General features: G+C 39.6%; 2 protein-coding genes across 2 annotated transcripts; one reads left to right on the top strand and one right to left on the bottom strand.

Moving 5' to 3' along the window:
• Window positions 1–2,510: 2,510 nt before the first annotated feature.
• Window positions 2,511–17,627, top strand: tgfbr2l (transforming growth factor beta receptor-like). Its single transcript, XM_084725485.1, has 8 exons — window positions 2,511–2,717; window positions 11,628–11,784; window positions 13,669–13,880; window positions 14,010–14,758; window positions 15,156–15,293; window positions 15,399–15,540; window positions 16,222–16,349; window positions 17,171–17,627. The coding sequence occupies exons 1-8, from the start codon at window positions 2,663–2,665 to the stop codon at window positions 17,513–17,515; spliced, it is 1,926 nt and encodes a 641-aa protein (XP_084581611.1). The 5' UTR covers window positions 2,511–2,662; the 3' UTR covers window positions 17,516–17,627.
• Window positions 17,628–22,292: 4,665 nt separating this feature from the next.
• On the bottom strand, window positions 22,293–23,204 carry LOC146323272 (olfactory receptor 11A1-like). The gene has a single exon (XM_084724166.1). It carries the CDS (start codon window positions 23,202–23,204, stop codon window positions 22,293–22,295), a length of 912 nt encoding a protein of 303 aa, XP_084580292.1.
• Window positions 23,205–23,798: the final 594 nt, after the last annotated feature.

The raw sequence follows: 23,798 nt of genomic DNA, 5'->3' as shown, positions 1-23,798 counted from the left end.
GTCCAGGTCCAGAGTTCCCGCTGACAGCAGCTCTATAAATCACCTGTAATAAACGCTGATAAGTGGACACACACACAGAGACATACACAGACACACACACAACTGCTGCTGCTCCTCTCAGAAACACGTCTGTCTACAGGAAACAACCGGCAGCCATGACAGTCAGCAACAACTCGTCACCAAACTCTGACTTCGTTTATCTGCTTCAAGGTTTTACTTTGACCGAAACAAAAACTTTACATGAAGACCGGTCACGATTTGTTTTTTCACCGGCGGAAACAACAGTAAGACTTCCGGTCCAATTCTTCCAGAATAAAAGCCTCTCTTCTTCCGTCTCTTCTTTTGTTCTTTCACAATAAAAGCCTCTGTTCTTCCTCTTCTACTATTTCATAATAAAAACCTCTGATCTTTAACTTTTTCATAATAAAATAATTTCTTCTTCTTCTTCTTCTTCTTCTTCTTCTTCTTCTTCTTCTTCTTCTATTCTTTCATAATAAAAGCATCCCTTCTTCTTCTATTCTTTCATAACAAAACACTTGCTCCTCCTCCTCTTCTTCTTCTTCATCATCATCATCGTCATCATCGTCATCATCATCATCATCATCATCATCATCTTCTTCTTCTTCTTCTTCTTCTTCTTCTCCTTCTTCTTCTCCTATTCTTTCAAACCACTGTAATTATGTTTTTTTTATTTTTCCCTCCTCATTGTCATTATTTTGGAGTTCCTGAATTACCTTCCTGTTAGTTGAGTGAAATACTTCAGCTGCCAGTTATTGTCCACGTTCAGTTTCACATGATGATTTGCTGCTCAGTGATCTGAAGACCCCGCAGATGTGATTGTTTGGTGTATTCTGTAAAGTCTGCAGTCTATAAATCATAATTAATGTGCATACAGTGTAAAAAATACTCCAGCAGCTCTGAACCTCATTCACAAATATTTAAAATTTAGTTTAAAACCTGGTTTGAGAGACAAAACAAACACATTCAGTGCTTTTATTTTGAATGGGCATCTCCACTTACTACACTTTCAGAAATAATAGAGTAACTATTTGTTTTTCAAGTTGATTTTTGCTTCATTTCTTCATTGAGAAGGATTGTAAGAGTTCTAGAGAGTAAAAAATTAGAGACTTTATATGAATTTGTTTCCCTTTCATGTTTGTAATTGTCTGACGTGTTGCTGCACAGTTTCTTATGATCATTTGTGTCACATGTGACCAGTTTGGACAACAAAGACAGACAAATGTTTTAGCATCAAATCTTTGTGTTCAGTCATTTAACTGAAGTTACATCATGTGGCCACCAGGTGACAGCAGAACATCAAACTGTGATCCATCAGTCACAGGATCAGAGAAGAACAGAATAAATGGAAATGGAAATATTTAAAAGAAGTACTTTAAAGATGTACTTTTGTCTAAGAGAAAACAAACAGACACAGTCCGAGTGTTTGTGTGTGTGTGTGTGTGTGTGTGTGTGTGTGTGTGTGTGTGTGTGTGTGTGTGTGTGTGTGTGAGTGAAGGTTCTGGCTGCTCCTCATGTCACTGTGTTTCATTATAATCTGTCTAATGAGTTGGAATAATCCTGTTAGTGATCAGAGTCTCTGTTTCAATCTGCTTTATTGTCACTCAGTGCAACACATCTGTTAATTTACAAAAATCTAAAGAAAGAGAGAACAACACTACAACAACAACAACAACAACAACAACAACAATAATAATAATAATAATAATAATAATAATAATAATAAGAAGAAGAAGAAGAAGAAGAACATATTTTGATGATTCAGGTGTCAAGTGAACGGTTTGTAACTATGGAAGAATTTAATTGAATATACTCCTACTGCAGTGGTGGAATGTAACTGAGTACATTTACGCTTTTACTTTTACTTTTGGTACTTTATGTACAATGATTTGATATTTCTCTATTTTTACAATAATAAGCTTTTGAATGCAGGACAGAATATTTGTCCACTGTCTGTTGGTACTTTTGTCTTTGAACCAAAACTAAAATAAAAACCAAAACGACGAAACATTTTGGTTAACTGAAGTAAAAATTAAGAACTAGATTTTAGGGGAAAAACTAAACTGAAACAAGTAACTTCAACAGTAACTTCAGTAACAAGAAATGTCTTTGTGTATTTGGTATTAGTGTATCTGTTTAATGTTGTGTTTGTATCGTCCGTTCTGAACTTCCTCTGACAAATAACCCCCAGATTATAATTAAAAAATAAACTTAAAACTAATACTGACACTAATAAACACTAAACATTTTTCACTGATAAAAAACACTCTATAAACTAACTGAAACTAAACTGAACTGAAAACAAAAATTAAAAAATAAAATAAAATAAAAACTAGTGACAAACACAATAATAACTGTGCTGTGTGTGTGTGTGTGTGTGTGTGTGTGTGTGTGTGTGTGTGTGTGTGTGTGTGTGTGTGACACATGTGGAGTAGCAGCTCCTCACTGGAGACACAGAGGCAGCAGCGGTGGGCGGGGCTAAACCACATCTGGATGAAAAACATCTGGACTTCTCTCCCTGCATACATGAGAGTCTCTGTGCTGATACCGGGGCCGAGGACCGACCGACGGACGGACTGAGCTACAGACGGACGGACCGGACCGAGCCGTGTGTGTGTGTGTGTATGTGTGTGTGTAACCGCAGATGATGGCCCGGTGCTGGGCGGTTTGGACCGGGATCCTCGTCCTGCTGACGGCCGGTGAGTGCTGCCTGTTCTCCGGGATCTTTTCTCTCGGATCCTCGGAGGTTCGGAGGGCCGATGGATGGAGGGGGAGGAAAAGTTTTCACATCCTTTATTTCAATAAAAGTAACGATAAATTAGTGTAAAAGTAATCCAGCACGAGTAAATATCACACTTAAGTAAAAGTACAAAACAGCAAAACGCTCTTTAAGTATCCAAAGTAAAAGTAGGGGGAGAGTGGGGACATTTGAAACACTTTTCTTTTTCAGTTACTCAGAAACTGTTTGGATTAAACCAGCCAAATCTCTCTACATCAATCTGCTAACTACACACTATTTAAAGATGATTACATATGACACATCATTCACTATCTTTATTTTAATGGAAGAAGTCAGAGGTGCAACTGACCCCGACCGTGAGGGACAGTTACAGCTGGAGCGGGGGGGGTGGTGGCCGTAACACATTGAAAATACATTAAAAGAGAAATCTGTGAAATATTTACTCTAAAGCATCATAAAATGAGAATGATATGTCACCAGAGATTAAGGAAATGTGCACGCATGTTGAAACAGTGGTTCCTCAACCCTACAGCCAGCATGTTCCGGTGCAGAACGTCTGTTTTTGTTGGCCCATTTCATATTAATTAGAGTTAAAATCAATGCCGAATGTTTGCAGAATTAGTTTGTGTCTGTTTATGAGTCATAAGAAATCATTAATAATCTTTTTAGAAGGAGTAGATGTTTATAACAGTTAAATTGAGAAAATTGTGAATGGAGTTTGGCAGGCAGTGAACTCCAGAGCGTGTATTTTCAGAGCAGTGGGCTTTTTGTTTTCGGGATAACAGACTGAACTTTACATCAACAGACAGCTGACAGAGTTAAAAACAGCTGATCAACTGACAGTGGAGGATTCGTCCTCACATATCACAGTCAAAGTATACTGTTGACCTCGTCTTTAGGTTGTGTCCCTGCAGCCTGTGGACAAAATATTTAATTTACTGTTTATAGTTCTTTGGGCTGCAGTGCTCATTTCTGAATGCTCATATTTTTCTACTTTAAGATGATTTCATATATCATACCATTCACAATTTTTTATTTGAAAAGAGGCAGTCAAATGTCACAACTGACCTCAACTCTGGGGACAGTTGCAACATGATCAGGGGACAGTCGTAACATATTGAAAATACGTTTAATTTCACTCCTTCTGCTTTTTGTCTCAATAAGCATAACGCGCTGAAAATGCATTATTTAACAAAAATATCATTGTAATATTGATTTATACAATAATTATGTGTTGAACACAGTCCTACTTTTAGGGTAGTTTGTAGATGTTAAAGGGACAGTTCACACTAAAATCTTTTTTTTACCCCCATCTTACCTAGATATCAGCTGTAGAGATGTCTGCCTTCTCTCTAATATAATGAAACTAGATGACTAGGACTAGACTCAAGCTTTTTCTAGGACAAAAGAAAGTACAGTGTAAAAATTCAAAAGTTGAGAAAACTCGAATTTTCCAGGCAACAGACTTCAATAGATTTTTTGAGTTTTGAGTTTTTGAAAAAGTTTTGAAAAAGTTTTACCAACTACTGACTCAAAACATTGTATTTAAAAATATATATTGAAACTATTTAATTTTTCAGGCTCTAAAAAAAAGTCAAAATCCTGTTTGCTGTTCACTGCGACCAATATTTTATTTTTTTTCTAAAACTCAAAGATTCAAGTTTATTTGAAGAAGAAAAGTAAAATATCTCAACTAAAGATTATAGGTCAGCAAAACTTAAAAAGTTTATTTCAAAACTTAAGAGTTTGAGTTGGGCTCAAAACTCTGTTGACTTGGAATTAACTTTTTTTTTTTTTTGACAGTGTAGGTAGCGTCTACCATAGAAAGAAAATACTTCCTACATTAAACTTCTAATAACTAGCGCTTGACGTGGCTGCTTCGCTTGAAGAGAGTTGTAAATCGAGGCAGGAACGTCCCAACAGCTCCCGTATTCTGTGAAATTATAAACATCAGAACAGTCTGTCTGTCAGCAAGGTAAAGTGGTGAAAATAATCTAAATATAGCTTTATTGTCAGAATATATCAGAAATGTGATATAATATTCATCAGTATGTTTTCATCAGTGTTTAATCACCTGAAAATAAGAATCGTTGTGTTTTTTTTAGCTTGGAATGAACTCTTATATCTACAGAGGGAGCAGCTCCTCTGGCCGCCATGTTGAACTGCCATGTTTCTACAGTAGCCCAGAGCAGACAAACCACACACTGGTTCTAAACATGGACTTTTGTGTTTTTTTGCAAGTTTTATGACCTCCTACATGCTTGAGGAAGGTGAGGCAAGATGTTTGCAGTTTGCAAGCTCATCATTAGATGCTGCTAAAGCCCACAGTAGACCTGTAAGCTAAATAAACTCTTTAAAAACTCTCTCGGATCAGCTGGAATATGAAAACACACTGACTTTTCAGTGGTTCTCACAGAACAGCCACACTACAAAACATATGATGATCTTATAGACCAGGGCTCTGCAGCCTTTATGATCAAAAGAGACATTTTTGGACAAAAAAGGACGACATTAAACACACAGACTTGAATATCATTTCAATATCATCGTCATTTTTTTTTAACCAAAGTCACAGGGAGCCACTGCAGAGGGGCCAAAGCATTTTGCAGACCCGTGTTATAGACCATGATGCACTGCTGCAGATGAAACTAACCAGCAGAATATAAAGTAGTTAAAATGAGCTCAACCTTAAAGATCATTACAGCAGTAAAATACAACATACACATTAATGCAGCAGGAATATGAATCCAGAAACAACGGACAGAATAAAACACCAACAGGGAACATTTTACTGCACAAACAGCACTTTCACTTTTCTTAGTTTAAGTACATTTTGCTGTTAACTTACTTCTAACTTACTATTGTGAATGCAGGACTTGTAATGCAGTAATTTTACATGGATGTGTTGATACTTGTACTTAAGTTAAGGATCTGAATCCTTCTTCTGTATCTCCATTACAGTGGCACAATGTGGTAAAAAAAAAAAAAAAAAAAAGTCATTTTGCAAAGTTTTGACTGAAATTACGCTATGTGATACAATTAGTGGAAATGATGAGTTTTACATTAGAATTTTCATGTTCACTGAAAAAAACAACTCAAACTGTGATATTTACTGAGTTCTGAACCAGACAAACGTTTTCTTTCATAACAAAACAGGTTTCTCAAACATTTTTTCCCTTTTCAAAAAAAACTGCAATGTGGTTCTGGTTCTGTGACGTGTGAACCTGATGTGACGTCCCGTGTTGGTTTGTGGACTCCCTTTTTGAAACGGTTTGGCGTAGTGGAGGCGGCCATCTTGTTTTTTTGCGACCAGAGCACGCTCAGTTCCGACTGGAGGCGGTGGGTGATGTGTTGCGAGTTGGACGGTGCTTGGCTTATCATCAGCAGGAAATAATGTCGGTCTAAGAGAGAAATAGGCAAAATAGTAACAGAATATTGATCCATATTTGATCAACATTCTCTAGTTTGATAACATGATCTGATTTTTCATGAGCCCTGTGTGTTGAGCTGGACAGACTCACTGAGATCAGCCTGTAAATCAGACAGTAGCCCTGCGCTAAACCACAGCCTGCCTCATGTTTATTTAACTCTGAATAGGACCATAGTTTGTTTACTTTCACTTCAATGAATTTACTCAAAAGTCAAAACTTGAAGCTTGAAGTGAAGAAGAAAAGTACATTATCTCAACTAAAGATCAGTAGTTGGTAAAACTTTTTCAAAACTTAAGAATTTGAATTCAGCTCAAAACTCAAAAATCTACTGCAGTCCGCTGCCTTGAAAGTGTTTTCTCAAGTTTTTTGTTTTTACAGTGTAGAAGAAGATGTGGAACAGGTGACTGAGACCATAAACTCATTAGGAAACTCATTATTTGGTCATAAATCAACTGAGAAGTCGCCTTATTTGCCCCCAAAGACTCCATAAAATCGGACTTGCTTTTGCAGCCAGTGGAGTCGCCCCCTGCTGGTCACTAATGAGAATACAGGTTTAAGGCACTTCTACAGACTCAGAAGCCCCGATATTTAATATACAGTCCCCAACAAATCACGTGTGTCGACTTCTGATGCAACAGTTAGAAACAAAATCAGCTGTTCGTGGACTTCTTCTTCTCCTTGGAACATCAATATGGCTGCCAGATGTGGATGGATTACAATATCATGGTAGAAATGTTCCAGTAAAAACTGCTGTTAGAGCAGCATCGACTGCTGCTGACGCTGAAGTCAAAAACCTAAAAGAGACCGAACAGAAAACACTGGAGTGAGACTGGAGTGAGTCTTCTGTCGCCAAGTGGAGGAAAAGGGAAACAGAGACGAGGTGATCGATGCTGACAGGCTTCAGTCTCTGAGGATGAACATGATATGATAACATCGGATTCTACAGCATCTCTGATTTCAGCTTCTTAAACGTGAATATTTTCTGGGTTCTTTACTCGTCTCTGACAGTAAACTGATGATCCTGAGATGTGGACAAAACAAGACATTCACCTCCAGCTTTGGGAAACACTGATCAACATTATTTTAAACATTTTCTGATATTTTATAGACTAAACAACTAATTAATCAGTTGAAAAAATAATCAGTAGATTAATCGCGAGCTGAAGACCTAAACATATTCTTCTGTCTGCTCCTATAGTGACGGTCCACTGGCAGATAAAGACATAAAATGCAAAGTTCATTTATTTGTCATGATGAACAGGGTGATGGCTTTTAAGATGGACAGTTAAATCTGTAGAGCTGAATGAATGTGATTGGTTCCTCCTCACATGATTAATACTGATCAATCACTGCAAACAGCAGATATCTGACACTTCAGTTAACTCCACGCTGCAGACTCCTGTCATGTGCACATAATTAAAGCATCATCATATCGACAGAAATGTTCATTTCAGGTTGATATAATATTTAATTTTAAAGCTTTTATCAATGTGCATCCCTAGTTTAAAATCACCATTAAAACCAACATTATATTTGATTATTTACTTCTATTATACAATACAATAGATGATTATAAAAGCTCACTTCATGTTGTCAACTTTTTCATTTTTACAGTTCATGTTGAAACAGGAGACACAACCTGTTGAGACAAAGCTGTTGTCAAAGTCTTCGTGGACAAAAACAGAAACAGACTGAGAGAATAAATGATGACATCATGAATTAGTAAGTTAGCATTTAACTTAAAGCAGCAGTTTGCCTCCATGCAGAGTCACAGAGCTGCTGTAACGTGACAGACTGGACTCTGACAACATTTTCATTTCGTGTTTCTCATCTTCTGTCTGTTTTTAATTTGATGGCTGATGATTTATTCAAACGTCCGACTGTTATCAACAACGTGAAGTTTGATTTTAAACTGAATGAACAGAGAGGAACAGGATTAAAAAGCAGCTATTATCTCACATCTAACAAAGAGCGAGTGTATCTGAAAAGCCTTATGAATAGACACACACACACACACACACACACACACACACACACACAGTGTCTTCTTGGCACTGTCTTAAGACACTGGAGAAAAGAGAGACTGGCACTGAAAGAAAGTGTGTGTTTGGGTGTTTATGTGTGTGTGTGAGCATTTTATCTGTGCTAATGAGGACAGCGAGGTGACGTGGTGATGGCCTGATGACTCTCCCTCCTCACGCATCATAGTTGAGTACTGAGTGCAACTTGAATTAATATCCAAAGCTTTCATCTGCATTTTTGTAACCAATCAGGTGATCTGAAAACAATGACATACAAATGAAAAACAAAACAAAATGCTGCTCGTTAATTGCTGTTAAGAATTGAACCAGTTCAAATGTATTCATGGATATTTAATCAATAGTTTTAGAAATGGCAGTAACTGCACCTCGTCTGATTATTCTGTCTGGCAGAGCTGTTTGATGAGTCAGGAAACTTAAACTTTGACTTAAAATAACAAAACAAAAAAGAAAATGTTGAAAATGATTAAAAAAAACATGTTTTGTATCTTATAAATTATTAATGATTAATCCATTTCTCTATGAAGATTCTTTATCGATTAATCAACTTTTTTTTTTTTTTAATTGAGGCCACTGAGCCGAACAGAGAGGAAGAGTTTGGAATAATTCAGAATGAAGATTTGGAGAAACAGAAACTTCTAATGATAACATTAAACATCAATACTTAAAGGTAACTAATACTCTGAGTAGTTTCTGAGACAAATACTTTGTACTCTTACTTAGGTATATTTCTAATACCAGTACCTCTACTTGTAATTGAGTAATATTTTAGCAATGTAACAGTACTTTTGCTTGAGTACAGATTTTCTGTACTTTTTCTAACACTAGTTAATAGACTGTGTTGCTCTTCCTGTAAATAAGTTAACTCAGCTACCTTTACTTGAATATTTCCACTTTGACTTTGTACTTCTACTCTGCTACATCACCGAGAATTGGAGAAAAATGGAAATGTTTTTACTCCACTACATTTATCTGACAGCTTCAGTTCCTTCTCAGATTAAAGTTTTACATAGAAAACATTTAATGAGCCGTTATAATGATATATTGCAAATGTTTAAACTACAAAATAGTAAAGCATATAATTATGCATTCAGGCTACCTGTGTGAACTAGCAATTACAGTTAAAGTAACTAATCACTAACGAAAAGTAAACCGTTGTCCTTCAGGAAACTCCATAAGTCAGAAAGTTGAGGCAGAGCAGCCGGAGGACGTCAGAAAACAGAAAATAATTTCTTGATAAAATCTGATCCATTTTCACTTAAATCAGTGAATAAAGTTATGAAGTTGTGTTGCTTGTGTGCAGTAATCAGTCCCCGGAAACTCATTTTCCAACCTAATTCTTGTCTCATTTGTGCTCTGATAAACAGTAAATCAATGAATTCAGTGCCCAGTGTCACTGTTTTCCATGCTAGGACGATGCTCAGAAGCACTCAGTGAGCTGTAGTCCTCCACAGCCAGTCTCTTATCTCTGATCTTACTAGACAGCTAAACTGCAAACTGTTCGGCAGTCAGACAGTCTGTAGCATAAATTACCAAAAGTTGGGGCAGAGTTGACATTGCTCAGAAGCACTCAGGGTGCTCTAGTCCTTCATAGCCAGTCTTTGAGTCTCTGAACCAGCTAACCGCCTAGCAGCTAAAGCAACTAACAAGTAAAACTGTTTGACAATCAGAAAACTCTGTAACATAAATTACCAAAAGTTGGGGCAGAGCAGCCGGAGGAAAATGTGTTGGAGCAACACTTCATTCAGATTCATCCTGTAGTTTCCAGTCTTTATGCTAAGCTAAGCTAACCTGCTGCTGACTGTAGCTGAGAGAGTCGAGTCCATCTGATCATGTGACTGTCAGACAGGAAGCGAATCAACATGTTTCCCCAAAATGTTGACTTGTTCGTTTGAGTGAGCGGGAATAATGTACACATGAAGACCTGTGTGTGTGTGTGTGTGTGTGTGTGTGTGTGTGTGTGTGTGTTGATGTTGTTGTGTGTATGTGTTTAAAATAATGGTGCAGCTCTGATAGCGAAGGCCTCCCCCTCCTCCTCCTCCTCCTCCTCCTCTTCTGAGCAGAGTGGGGCACTGAGATTTCCCATGAGCCTTTGAGGGTGGAGCTTTGGATGCTAACTTGGCTCCGAACACGGCGCACTTCTGGCTTCAATTTAGTCCTGGACACACACACACACACACACACACACACACACACACACACACACACACAGGCACACCTACACACACACACACACACACACACACACACACACACACACACACACAGCGCTACACACATCTAAACACAGACTCAAACAAAAACACACACAACTCATACACACATGCAGAGATTCTATTGTCTTTAACTCTTTAACACACACACACACACACACACACACACACACACACACACACACACACACACACACACACACACACACACACACACACTGCTGATTCTAATTAAAATGAACTTTTTGCTTCTGCAGCTCTTTCACGTTTCTCTTTGTCCTCAGCTGTTTGGAAGAAACATCTGGAATAACTTCTGCTCTGTGTGTGTGTGTGTGTGTGTGTGTGTGTGCGTGTGTGTGTGACAGAGTTAATGAAGTGTTGTGTGTTTATGTGTACAATCCCTTGTGTGTGTATAAAGTATATATAATTATAATGTGGTTGAGTTTGTGTGTGTAGTTGAGTGCAGATATACATGCAACACTCTGGGTGTGTGTGTGTGTGTGTGTGTGTGCGCGTGTGTGTGTGTTGTTTTGGTTTCATTGTCATTTCTGTGTCATCTGGGTCTGATCACTGTGTTGTTGTGATGTGGCAGAGCATCATACGCACACACACACACACACACACACACACACACACACACACACACACACACACACACACACACACACACACACACACACACACACAGTGTTTGTGTTTGCGTAAGGGTTCTCCCTGAAAGCCTGAGGTTCTACCCAGAACTGAAGAACACTTTTTTTTTTTTAAAGGTTTGTCAGATTAAGGGTTCCATCAAGAACCCCAATCATCCAAAGAACCTTCATTGGAAGAAGGAGTTTATCAGTGATTGATGACATCCTTGAGGAACTCTTTTGTCAAGGGTTCTTTGTACCATAATATAAAAAGGGTCTCAGTAGAACCCTCTGAATGAGTTCCAGATAAAACCCTTGGAATGTAAGAGAGTTCTCAGTAGAACCCCCAGGGTGGGTTCTAGATGAAAATCCCAGGTTCCAGATAAAACCCTTGGAATATAGAACCCCTGAGCTGGTTCTAGATAACACTCTTTGAATAACTCCAGGATGAGTTCCAGATGAAAACCTTTGGAATATGAAATGGTTCTTGATAGAACACTTGGAATATAAAAGGGTTCTCAGTAGAACCCCCTGGGTTTGTGTGTTTGTCCCTGCAGGACGTCCGGTTTCCGTCCAGTCCTTCAGCCACCTGAGCTTCAACCTGTGTAAGTGGTGTGAGGTGTCCAGTCCCGTGTGCAGAGACAGCGTCTGCTTCAGTAACTGCACCCTGTCCTCGTTCTGCACCGTCACCGACGAGATCTGCATCGCCATATGGTGAGACGGACTTATTGGACTTAATGTTAGATTTGATGCTTTCACATTCGACCAATCATTATCATTCTGTTAACAACAAGGACATCATTTTCAAATTGGATCAAAACTAGAAATAAGATATTTCATTAGACACCAATTATCCCCTAATTAAAGTCTATTAAGAGTCTCACACACTTCAGTTTACAGAACCGTTCTGTTGTAATGTGTCACTAATTACCCTCTAATAAGATTTAATAAGGTGTTAACAATAATTAATAATTAATAAATATGCAGTGGTTTCCAGAGCCCGATGGGGTCAGTCTGCAGGGTGAAGTTATGATTGTTTATTGTCTAATTAAAAATATATATTTGTAGTTTTTGTCTGATGTGATACAGTTTGTTAGATCTTATTAGACATTTGTTTACTGTTTAATTAAAAAAAAAATATATAGCTTATCAGCTCTTATTAGGATAACTTTTTTAAACTGTCAAATAAAAAAGTATAATATTTCTAGTTTTAGTCTAAGACAAATTATAGCTCGTTAGCTCTTATTGGGGTAATTTTTTACTTTTACAGACTAATACTGAATATATTATTTCTAGTTTTTGTTTAATTTGAAAATGACTGCTTGTTAGCTCTCATTAGGGTAACTTTTTTTCAATGTCTAAAAAATGTTTCTTTTGTGTGTTTTTGTCTAATTTGATACAGATCACAGCTTGTTTCATCTCATACCGTCTAATAAAGTGTAAAGAAAAGTCCCACCACCTCAGGCTTCACTATGAATTCAGTGTTAATCTCAAACATTTTTCTCACCATTAAATGAAGGCGATGAAGTGCGACTGCAGTATTTGTACTTTGATTGGTGCTCAGTTTTGTGTGTCTGTCTCTGTCCTGGTGACTCCGTGTGTCCTGGTATTGTTCTTGTTAAGTTCTGTTAGATAAAAGAGAAGAAATAAAATGTCCTGAAGCCTTTAGTGTCCCATAAAAATGCTAAAATATGTTTGTGCTCTCACACACTCACACACACACACACACACACACACACACTCATTGTTTTCCTCCAGCCATGAAGGATCCCATGAGCCAGCAGAGTCCACCACAGTACAGCTAAGCTGCTTCAATATGTTGTTGATCAGCATTATGAAACATCCTGAAGTGATTTCTCTCAACGTGCTACTGTTGTAGAAAAAAAAAACATATGACTGCAATTCAGTCTTTTTCATGTTTGATTTCAAACGGTTGTTTTTGAACACGATGAGCTTCAGATCCGTCATAAACTCCTCTGGCATCACTTTCTTCACGATTGGAAAGTTTCTGCTGATTCGTGCGTTTTGGATAACAGTGCTTCACTGGGATCCCCCTCGCTGCTCCCCTCTCATTTCCTGTTGGCGTCAGCCTGCCCGACCCTCCCAGATAGCTGCAGGAAAGCAGTGATAAGGGCGAGCTGACAGAGAGGAGAGAGGAACCCGCTGCTTTATTCAGGTCAAAGTTGACACGGATCATCTCAGAGCCGTCTGTGAGACTCACAGCGTCCGTGAGTCTCAGTGGTCACACTACATGACTTTCAAAGACATCAGATCGCTGTACTATACACACTACAGTGTGTACTTTCTGTTGTGTAATTGTGAGTCTTGAAGTTTTTGTGGTTTCACCAAGAGGAATCCATGTCTCAGCAGGAGGGCAACCAGACGAATCTGCCAGAACAAATAAAACATGAGCTCACAGATTCGTCTGGTTCCCAGGTTAGGCTAATATAGCAGTCTTGCTAGCTTATACCAAATTAAAACTTACCATAAAACCTTTAATTATATAAAAGAATATTACACAGTAAGTTCTGAGAAATAAAAAAAAAACTAAATACAGTGACTCAGCCACAATCTCATGTTGTTCCTCTTCTCTTTCAGGAGGAAGACCAACGACACAATGACGGTGCACACGATGTGTCATAACCCCACTCTGCCACTAGAGGGTGTCGACCCCGGCCTGCTGCTGAACTTCACCTCCAGGGAGTGTCACATGGTCCCACAGCCCACAGAGGACGGAACCATGATGGTCTGTGGCTGCCACGGAGAACACGAGTGCAACGACAAACTCATCTTTGATAAGGGAGCCAACGGTGAGGAGACGGACGGATGGACAGACGGATGGATGGACGGATGGATGAATGGATGATAGATTAGGGATAAATGAATGAATAAATGGATGGATGGATGAACAGGTTTCAGTTTTGTCTCTGTTCCTGCAGGGTTCTCCAAGCTCCAGAGTAAAGATGTGATCCCAGTGGTGGTGGTCAGTTTGGTCCCTCTTGTCCTGGTCGCCATAGTTGCCACCGCCGCCTTCTACTTTTACCGCACCCGCCGGCCTGACAAACCGAGCCCTCCTGCACGCCCTGACTGGCCAACCAAACGGACCCCAGAGCTCTACCAGGCCTTCGACCTGCCTTGTGGGGGCCTGGGGGCTCGGGGGGAGGGTGGAGGAGGAGGTTTGGTGGGTCCCAGGGTTGAGAGGGAGGAATCTAACACCAAACATCCCAACAATGACATCATCAGTAATATGACTGATTGGCAGGGACAACTGGCTGAACCGCTGCCCATCAAGCTGGAGGTCCTGGTGGGGAAGGGACGCTTTGCAGAAGTGTGGAGGGCGTGCCTGCTGCAGGGAGAGAAGGGTGGAATCAACAGTTATGAAACTGTGGCAGTGAAGGTTTTTCCTGCTCTAGAGTACGCCTCATGGAGAAACGAGTGCTCCATCTTCTCTGACCCCAAGATGGAGCATGACAACGTGGTCCGATTCCTTGCAGCTGAAGAGAGGGGCCCGCCTGGCCACTCCCTCAGGAAGTACTGGCTGGTTCTGGCCTATCACAGCCTCGGCAACGTGCAGGACTTCCTCACTGCAAACATACTCAGCTGGGACGAACTTGTTGCCATGGCAGCCAGCATTGCTAGGGGGTTAGCTCATCTCCATAGTGACACAACACTCAGCGGGGAACCAAAGGTAAGTCAGTCATATTGATCATATTTCATCTTTTCATCACGTCTCACCTTCCATTTGCTCCCTTAACGCTAATTTCACTAAACTGGCATCAGTGTAGACCTCTTTTTACACCTGACCAACATCCACTAACATCTGGCTTTTGTCATCAGTGGAAAAGGGTACAATGTGCATTCACTCCTGGGTCAAATGACTGTGCAGTAGTTATGGGTAGACACACCAATTTTCACCCCATTTCACTGGAGGTAACTCTGAGATAACTTGTTTTCTCAACCGTTTTGCTCCTTTTTCATACACGTGTGCTGCTTGGTTTGACTTGGTGACTCAGTGTGGTGAATGCTTTCTGAGCTACATGTTCTGTTTTTTGACGGTGCTGTTGCGGTTGCTTGTGTTGCTGTAGGTGCCAGTTGCCCATCGGGACCTGAAGAGCAGTAACATTGTGGTAAAGAGCAGGAAGGAGTGTGCCCTGTGTGATTTTGGTCTGGCATTAAGACTGGACCTCTCCCTGACTGTTGACGACTATGCCAACAGCGGACAGGTAAACTGTACAGGTCGAGATGTGTTTAGAAATATCACAAAGCAGAACATGCATCTAATATTTTGGCTTCTTTTGTTTGGGCTCCCCCTGGATCATCCTGTCCAGGTGGGGACGGCTCGCTACATGGCTCCTGAGGTTCTTGAGTCCAGGGTGAACCTGGAGGACCTGGAGGCTTTTAAACAGATGGATGTTTACTCCATGGCTCTGGTCCTCTGGGAGATGGCATCACGCTGCAACGCTATTGGAGGTAGGAGCAAGAAAAAAGTCCATGGTTGTTTGCAGGGAACTAACAGCAGTTAAAGTAGGTCCAGTAAAACCACAGAATGTGCATTTAAATGACTGAAAACTGAGCTAGTTTCTTTTTATAGCTAGCTGAAGACCCACTGTGCTGATTTTTATGAGTGTTTGTTTTGTTCTTGTTTTGTCATTGAAGTTGGACAAAGAATATTCAGCAAAATAGCTATAAAGCTAATGCATCTGACCACAAGACAATGACAGAAACATCGTTCATGTGCAATGATGAAAGACTTCATCACTGGATGGCATCATGCAGCCGCAATTAATAAACCAATCCATCTGAGATGCAAGAAGACAAAAGTGCATTTATTCCATGTGCATAATAACTGACATAATAACAATATTTCAGATTAAATGGCTATCATAACATCAGAAATGAAATTAATATCCAAGGTACACGAGAACGAGAACTGCAATGCAGTGCTCATACCTGTTAACTGCGCACACAAATATGGTTTGAATTATGGCGGAGTATAGTTCTTATCTCAAATTTCTAGCATCATCATGATGTTATTTTAAGGTAGAATAGTTACATAATGTTACTTTAACTGTGTAACACATCAGTCTCTACAGGACATACTGAATGCACAGCATGTGAATGTAATGTTTGGATATATATGTGTTGGTGCAGAGGTGAAGAGCTACGAGCCGGCGTTCGGCTCCAAGGTGTGTGAGCAGCCCTGTGTGGACAGCATGAGAGACCTGGTGCTGAGGGACCGAGGACGGCCGGACATCCCGTCAGCGTGGACGCAGCACCAGGTCAGATTCAGACACGCAGACCCACAGAGCGCATGACAGGTGGTGACAGCTGGACGAAGCCTGTCTCTGTACTGAAAAAGATCTGAAGCTTTGGGGCTTCAAACTCAGCAAACACAGCGACATCTGGTGGTTTGTAGAAGTTATAGCAGCCTTTCAAAACTGAGGCAAAAGCAACACCAGACCTCACTGATGTTGATACTCCCCCTCTTTAGAATTGGGACAAAACTGTATTTTGAGGGGTTTTGATTTGTTAACTCTTGTAATGTTCCAACCTCCTAATGCTTACATTTTTTTATTGTGTAGGCCTCATCTCCAGCAGATGGAAAATCTGACAGTCGACGTCTTACAGAATCGACAGAGTGTTCTATTTTTTTCATTTCACAGCGTCGCTGGAGTGAGCAGCCATTTTATTTTTTAAAGTGTCTCAGATTTCTCTTAATATTAATCAAAGCACACATTTTTAAACCATAATTCTTATTTAGCTTTGATTTAGGACTACAGAGTCGACATGTTATGGCTGAGACACATCAGATAACAATATTATTGAATGATTTTGTCTAAAAAAAAAAAAGTTTAACAGTTTTGCCTTTTTTAAACCACAAAGTGAGACGGGGTCCTTTTAAAACAAAGATGATTATAATAATACATTTTTATACCTATGTAAGTATTTTTAGTTTCAGATTTTTACAATATATTGAAACTGTGAGCTTCATGGGTGTGAAACAGACTTTGGTCCATCCATGTCCATCTGTAATATAAGGTCCTGTCTTTAATGTGTCTTCCAATGTCCTGCTGTGTAACCCCAGTCTTCTGTCCTCCAGGGGATGAGTGTCTTCTGCTCCACCGTCACAGAGTGCTGGGATCACGACCCCGAGGCCAGACTGACAGCTCACTGCGTGGTGGAGCGCTTCAACGCTCTGCAGCAGGAGGAGGAGGATGAGGAAGGAGAAGAGGAGGAGCCAAGGCGAGAGGCTGACAGAGAGGAGGACAGAGAGACAGAAAAGGACTCTGAGACACCAGACAATGAGCAGATTCCCTCCTTAACCACTGCTGCTTCCTCGCTCTCCTCCTCTTCCTCCCTCAGCAGTCCTCAGCCAGACTCAACGAGAGGTGGTTCAGAGGTATCCCATGATTCCCTGCTTCACGCTGGTTCTGTGGACCAGTGAGCCTTTTGTCCTCCTGTTGTTGGCTGTGTTCACACTGTCTGTGATCTTTGTTTTTACACCAACTGGAACTGTAACAGACCTGATAGTAAAGACACTGATACGTGACTAAAAATGTCCATAAAAGCTGAACTGTAGCAGCAGATAATTCTACCTGTCAATCAATACAGTAACAATCCATCCTTCCTAAGTCCCACCCCTTGTTGCAAGACCTCGGTCAACTTTCTCCTTTCCTGTTTCCTGAACTTTACGTCAACAGACAACTGACAGAGTTATTAACAGCTGATCATCGTATTGTCAGTTTTACAATGTTGAGCTCGTCTTGTGCTCCTGCAGCGTTCGTGCAGCCTGTCTGAGTCTGGAGGGGAGGCGGCAGGGGAAAAATGGCTCACTTTGACCATTGATCGTATTTTAAATAGAGATCCATCTTATTCAGTGGTTCCAACTTACTATTTGGTTTACTATATTCATTTTTGAACACCCAGATGCTACATATTGCTCCTTTAGTTAGCTAATGTTAGCAAAATACTTGCTAGCCAAACAGGAGAAGACAAAGTGGATGGAGGTTGTGATGGGCACCACCAGCAAGTGGACATTTGTGGTTATGAGTCAAATGTCTGCAGGACAGGGACAGACAATTAGGGAAGGTGTTGTAGTTTTAAGGTCAAGTCAGAGGTCACATAAATGATTCTGCACTTTTTCATGTTTTTTTGATAAAAATACACGTCCCTGGTCTCATTGAAGACCTTTAAAATATGAGAAACTGACGTCTTCTCTCTTTTTTGTTTCTTCCCAAACATGAGTCAGGTTTGCCTCCCCGTATGATGTCACAAAGGACATAGCACCACCTGTAGGCAGGTGACTGTCCCGCCCATCACAGTGGCTAAAACAGACACAGTGATTCAGACAGAGTGAATGAAGGAGCTGCAAAAAATACATCACTAGTAACAGCTGTTAGCTTGTTTCCGTTCATCCCGTTAGCGTCCCAGGCACTAATGAGCAGCTTTCAGCGTGTAGGTTGCAGCTCCGAAGTTTTTCATTGTTTCCTAGGGACTTTGAAAACTTGCTTGAAGCAGCCGACCAATGGCAGAACTTATACCAACTGCGTGCATCTAGTGAGTCAGACTACCTGCTACTAAGGTAAAAAACAAAACTCTGGGTTCCACCAAAGTTGTCTCCATGAAACTGAAACCATTTGCTGTGATTTTATGTTGGACGGACACTAACGTCTGTAATGTGTAGTGTGAACGCAGCCAACAGACAGACAGTCAGATTATTACACAGCTATACGTTTTGTCTTCAGGACAGAAATAACCAAAGACTGGCTTTGTGCCTTAAACGATTAACTCACTTTAGTCCCGAACAGAAAGTGAGCAGTTGGTGATGTGATGGACGTCACTCTGCTGGCAGAGTTTTACACTCAGTGTTGTGGTATGAAAATGTTTAATTTAGGTGCTGTTGAATTTTGGAGCTGGTCTCCATTTTATTGTGTTTTTATTCTTTAATAGCTACTGTGATTATCATCACTATAACCGACTTGGATGAAGAAAAAGGAGACTGAGCTCTCTCCTGTGTGTGGAAGGTTTTTCAAATTTACAGCAACATATTTGACCTGTTCTGATTCTAAACAGTGAAAAATTGGTGCAATTTTCCTTTTTTCTTTCTTAAATTACAAAATCTCTGCCAAAGAATCTCACCCACACAAACATGCACATAATTATGTGTAATGTTGTTGCAAACATGCATAAATGGAAAAATCTTCCACTGTGTCTATTATTTGTAACTGATGAAGATGAACACAGACGGATCCAGTGACTGAAACATTTTCCATCCAGCATGAAACACAAATACAGAAAAACCACTACAGGATGGAAAAACACAGTATCTCCAAATGATGTCGTCCATTTTGTAATAAAGTTTGTTTTCTGTCAATAAGTGTGTTTCCACTCATCACCTTTCAGATGCCTCAGTGTGATGTTATCTAATCCAGTCCTGCATTTAAGATACGATGAGACAAAAATGATACAAGGCCCTAAAAATAATAGATTGGTCAGAAGTGTTCTATGTAGGACACTTCTACTGTTGGTCGCTCTTTCTAACCTGCCATGTGATGAACTGTGGGCTAATATTTTGTTGGTAATGTCCAAAACTTGATGTTTTACAGTGAACCATGCAGGCTGCAACGATAGAGTGAATAAAGTTACACTTTCATTTCATTATTATTACCAGTGAACACAGCACTGAGCCCTTTCAAAATAAAGGTCTGACAACCATTTAATGGGGAGCAAAATGCCACTGACCAATGAAAAACCTTTCAGTGGGCTGCATCCAGCCTCCGGGCCACATTTCAGGATGCTTGCATGTTAGAGATGAAGGATTAACCTTGTGTGTATGTAGAACAGAAAAACAGAGTACACCGCAGATGTATCTTCCTAGAGAGAGAGACTTTTCATGGACCTCCTGGCAGAGTGCCACTGACCCATGAAGGTCTCTGGACTCGTATCGGAGAACCACTGGTTCTCATCTGACTGTCAGTAAGTGAGTAAGTGTGTTCTTTCCCAAAATGTCAGATTATTCCTTTACCATATGAAATAATGTCCCAAGTTTACACAACAATCCCATTTTATTTTCTCTTGCCAATAATTAAAACTTGAATTGTGACGTCAGCGAGGAAACACATGAAAGAGAAGAAACCACCAAAACTTCACATCAAAGTCTTTTAATTCTTGGGGTCGGGATTCAGAATGGGACGTGGCCTCTGGTGGTTACCAGAACTGTTTAATACGATTTTCTCATGTGGGTCTGAAGCCGTGAGGAACCACAACAGAGACGAAGCTGAGGAGAACCCGCTGATTATAACGACAGAACCGAGTCACTGAACACAAATACAGCAAAACATGTAACAGAATCTTCTGCTCACACATCAACACACTCAGCTGGACAGACCAACAAACTACTGACAGATACAAGAACATTTACTCAAATACTGTGGAACACAGGATTCTTCCTCAAGACCTCAGGTTCTACCCAGAACCATTAGCTTATGAACAACCTTTATTTGAAAAAAAGGTTTGTCAAGGGTTCTTTGTGAGACAAACAGTCTTTGGTAGAAACCCCTGGTTGAGTTTACAATCACAAAACATTAAAAGATGAATCTTTATTCACTTTTGTTCAATATGTTATTGGCGGGGGTTTATTAAACTCAATGATTCAAGTTTGTCTAAAGATGAAAAGTAAATTATCTCAACAGAACTTTATTAGTTGGTAGAACCTTGACTTTGTGACTTTTGACAGTTTCTCAGCTGTTTCTGTTTCAACACTGTAAAGAGTAAAGTGAAGAAAATCACTGGAGTTCAGCTGCTTCATTTCACAAACTGAACAATTCAACTTTGAATTTGACTTTGAACAGGATGTTCACCAACAAACCTCCTGAGCAGAGTCAAAGAAGAAGAAGAGCGGATCAAAAGAGGGATGAAGATGAAGATGAAGACCTGCACAGAGCGGCCTTTCATCAGTCGCTCAGCCATCAGAGGCTGCTGTAAGATTCAGTTAAACTGGAACTAATCACATTCAGCTCTTTTCTCTGTGAACAGGTTTCTGTGTCACTGAGTGTGGGAACCAACATCAGACACAGGAAGTGAAAAAGAGGACAAATCATAGTTTGTATGTTGTGTTGATGGTCTGTAATTATATATTCATTAGTTAATATTGTTTGCAGGTGTATTTTAAATTAATCTAAATTAAACAAGGACAAAGTTTTATCTATACTTCACTTGAGTATTTAGTTTTTATTCCTTATATTTTAACAAATATCTGCACTTTCTGCTCCTTACATATTCAAGCAGGCTCCTATTTTAGTTTTAATGCATTTGAGGAGAATCACGCCCAACTGAGTGTTCTGCTCATCTGCTGTAATCCAAGTCTCCTAAATTCCCCAACATGCCAACTTAACTAACAAAATGTTTTTATCCTGAATCTTCACTGCAGATCTTTAGTTTGGAGCCACGTTCACGTGCACACTGTCTGAACTGTGTGTGCGCGCGGTGTGACAGTGTGCAAAAAGCATGTTGGGTCTTTAAGAGACTTGGATTACACCAGACGAGCAGTATGGAGGCATTTTATGTTACATTTGAAAACCGGTCACCATTCACTTCAACTGTTTGCTGCACTGTTTTCCTGTGAAACTCCAGCAGTGTTCTGTGGACTAAAAAACTAAACCTGACGTTCAGTTGACATGAAGGGGAGGAGTGAATTTTCATTTTGAATATCCAGATCAATCCTAAAAGACGGTGGAAATCAGGGTGAATCGAAATATTATGATTATTTTGTGATAAATGACAGTAAATATGTTGCATATTTTTCCTTTTAACAAATTACATGAGAAAAAAAGTGAAACATAACTCAACTGCTTTTCACTCTGGTCATTATGAACTTCATGAGTACAACCAGAGATAATGTGTACTCTCAAATTAATATAATTACTCAGAATCTTAGTCTTACAGTTTCAGCAGACACTTTTATCCAAAGTGACGCACATCTGATACAACACAAACAAGGATCTAGTGAGGAGAGATGAAGGTGCCTGCAGGCAGCGTGCACAGAATATAAATGAAACTTATTACCTCATAGAATAAAACTGACTGTTGAAATAGATGAATCTTTACTGTGTGTTAGTTCTCAAAACAAATCAGTCAAAATACTTTTCAAAGTCCACACAGATCACATCTACATCATTCAGAGGAAATGACTGTACATTTCTCTATTCTAGACAACAGTTTAGTTAACAGAACAACTTATTGAGGTGTTTAGAGATTTCTTTCATTTTTAGTCCGTATATGATTGGATTAAAGAGAGGATGATACAGAAACAGCTGTAAAGTCATTATTAAACGTGCAGTTTTTGGAAGATCTGATTCCAGTCTGAGTATAATAATATCATAGGAACACAGCAGTGAGAAGCTGATTAAAACCAGCAGGTGTGGTAAACAGGTCTGTGCAGCTTTTGTTCTGACTTCTCTACAGCTTCTGTAGGAGATTATAAGTATCTTTATGTACGTGAAAACTATGTACAGTATAGGAAAAAATGCAATGTTGAGCAAAATAAACAAACCGTACAGAGATAATGCTCTTGAACTCACACAGTGAAGTTTGTAAAGTGAATTATTGCAAAAGATTCCTTTCAGGGTAAAGTTACAGAGTTGTATCTTTGCGCTCCATGCAGCTGCTCCTGCGACCTGACAGGCGGGCAGCAGCCAGGCCAGAACCAGGAAAACATTAACTGTGGTTTTTCTCATGATAGTTGGATACTGCAGAGGTTTACATATAGACACATACCTGTCATAGGCCATGACTGACAACAGCAAGAACTCCGAACCACCTAAAGTGTAAAATGAAAAAAACTGAACGAGACAGGCAGAATAAGAGATGATCTGTTTCTCTGATAAAAAGTCGATCAAAAGCTTTGGGTAGATGACCGTGCTGTAAAGAACAGAGTTAATAAGTAAAGCTGCAATAAAAATGTACATAGGCTCGTGGAGGTTTTGGTGAATCCGGATGAAATACACAATAGTAGAATTACAGCAGATTATTAGAATATATGCTGTGAACATGATCACAAAATAAAGATACCTGTATTTTTCCAGTTCTACATACCCCTTAAGAGTTATATGTGTTACATTTAATTCTTCATCCATTAAAACTGTTGGAAATAAAGATTAATCAATTAAACAGGTAGATAATATTACAGAAAATTATACCAAAATTAGAACTGAGCAAAGAAGTCTCACTTTAAACAGATTCATAATCACTGTTTTTCACACATCTGAGTCTGAGGTGCAGCTGTGATCATCTCTAAAGATCAGACTGCACAGTTCGAGTTTGTTCGATGTTTTTTTTAATCAGATTGCTTCATCCTCCACGGATCTCATTAAACTCTCCACCAAGAGAGAGAGAGAGAATAAACATGTGACCAACTCTGGAGTCAAAAGTTTCTAAGTTTCTTCCTGGTCACAGATCAGGCCCCCGTTTCCCAGAGCCTTCGTAGCGCTACGTGCGTCGTAAGTTGTATTTTAAGGTCTTTTAAGGCATTCTGTAAGCTCCGTTTTTAAAGGTACTGTATAAATAAAGTTATTATTTTAAAAAACTGCATAAAAAAATTTACTTTTCAGACAGAAAACTACTTTTTTGGGTTTTCTTATTTTACATAAAAACAATAACAAAAGCAAACAAACATAAAGAATATTAATACAAACAACCCCCCAAAACAAACAAACAAACAAACAAACAAA

Source organism: Lutjanus erythropterus, chromosome 8 (assembly GCF_056507025.1).
Source record: "Lutjanus erythropterus isolate fLutEry1 chromosome 8, fLutEry1.hap2, whole genome shotgun sequence".
NCBI classification, from domain to species: domain Eukaryota; kingdom Metazoa; phylum Chordata; class Actinopteri; order Lutjaniformes; family Lutjanidae; genus Lutjanus; species Lutjanus erythropterus.
The sequence above is the reverse complement of the archived record's forward strand: the minus strand, read 5'-3'. Positions and strand labels throughout refer to the sequence as shown.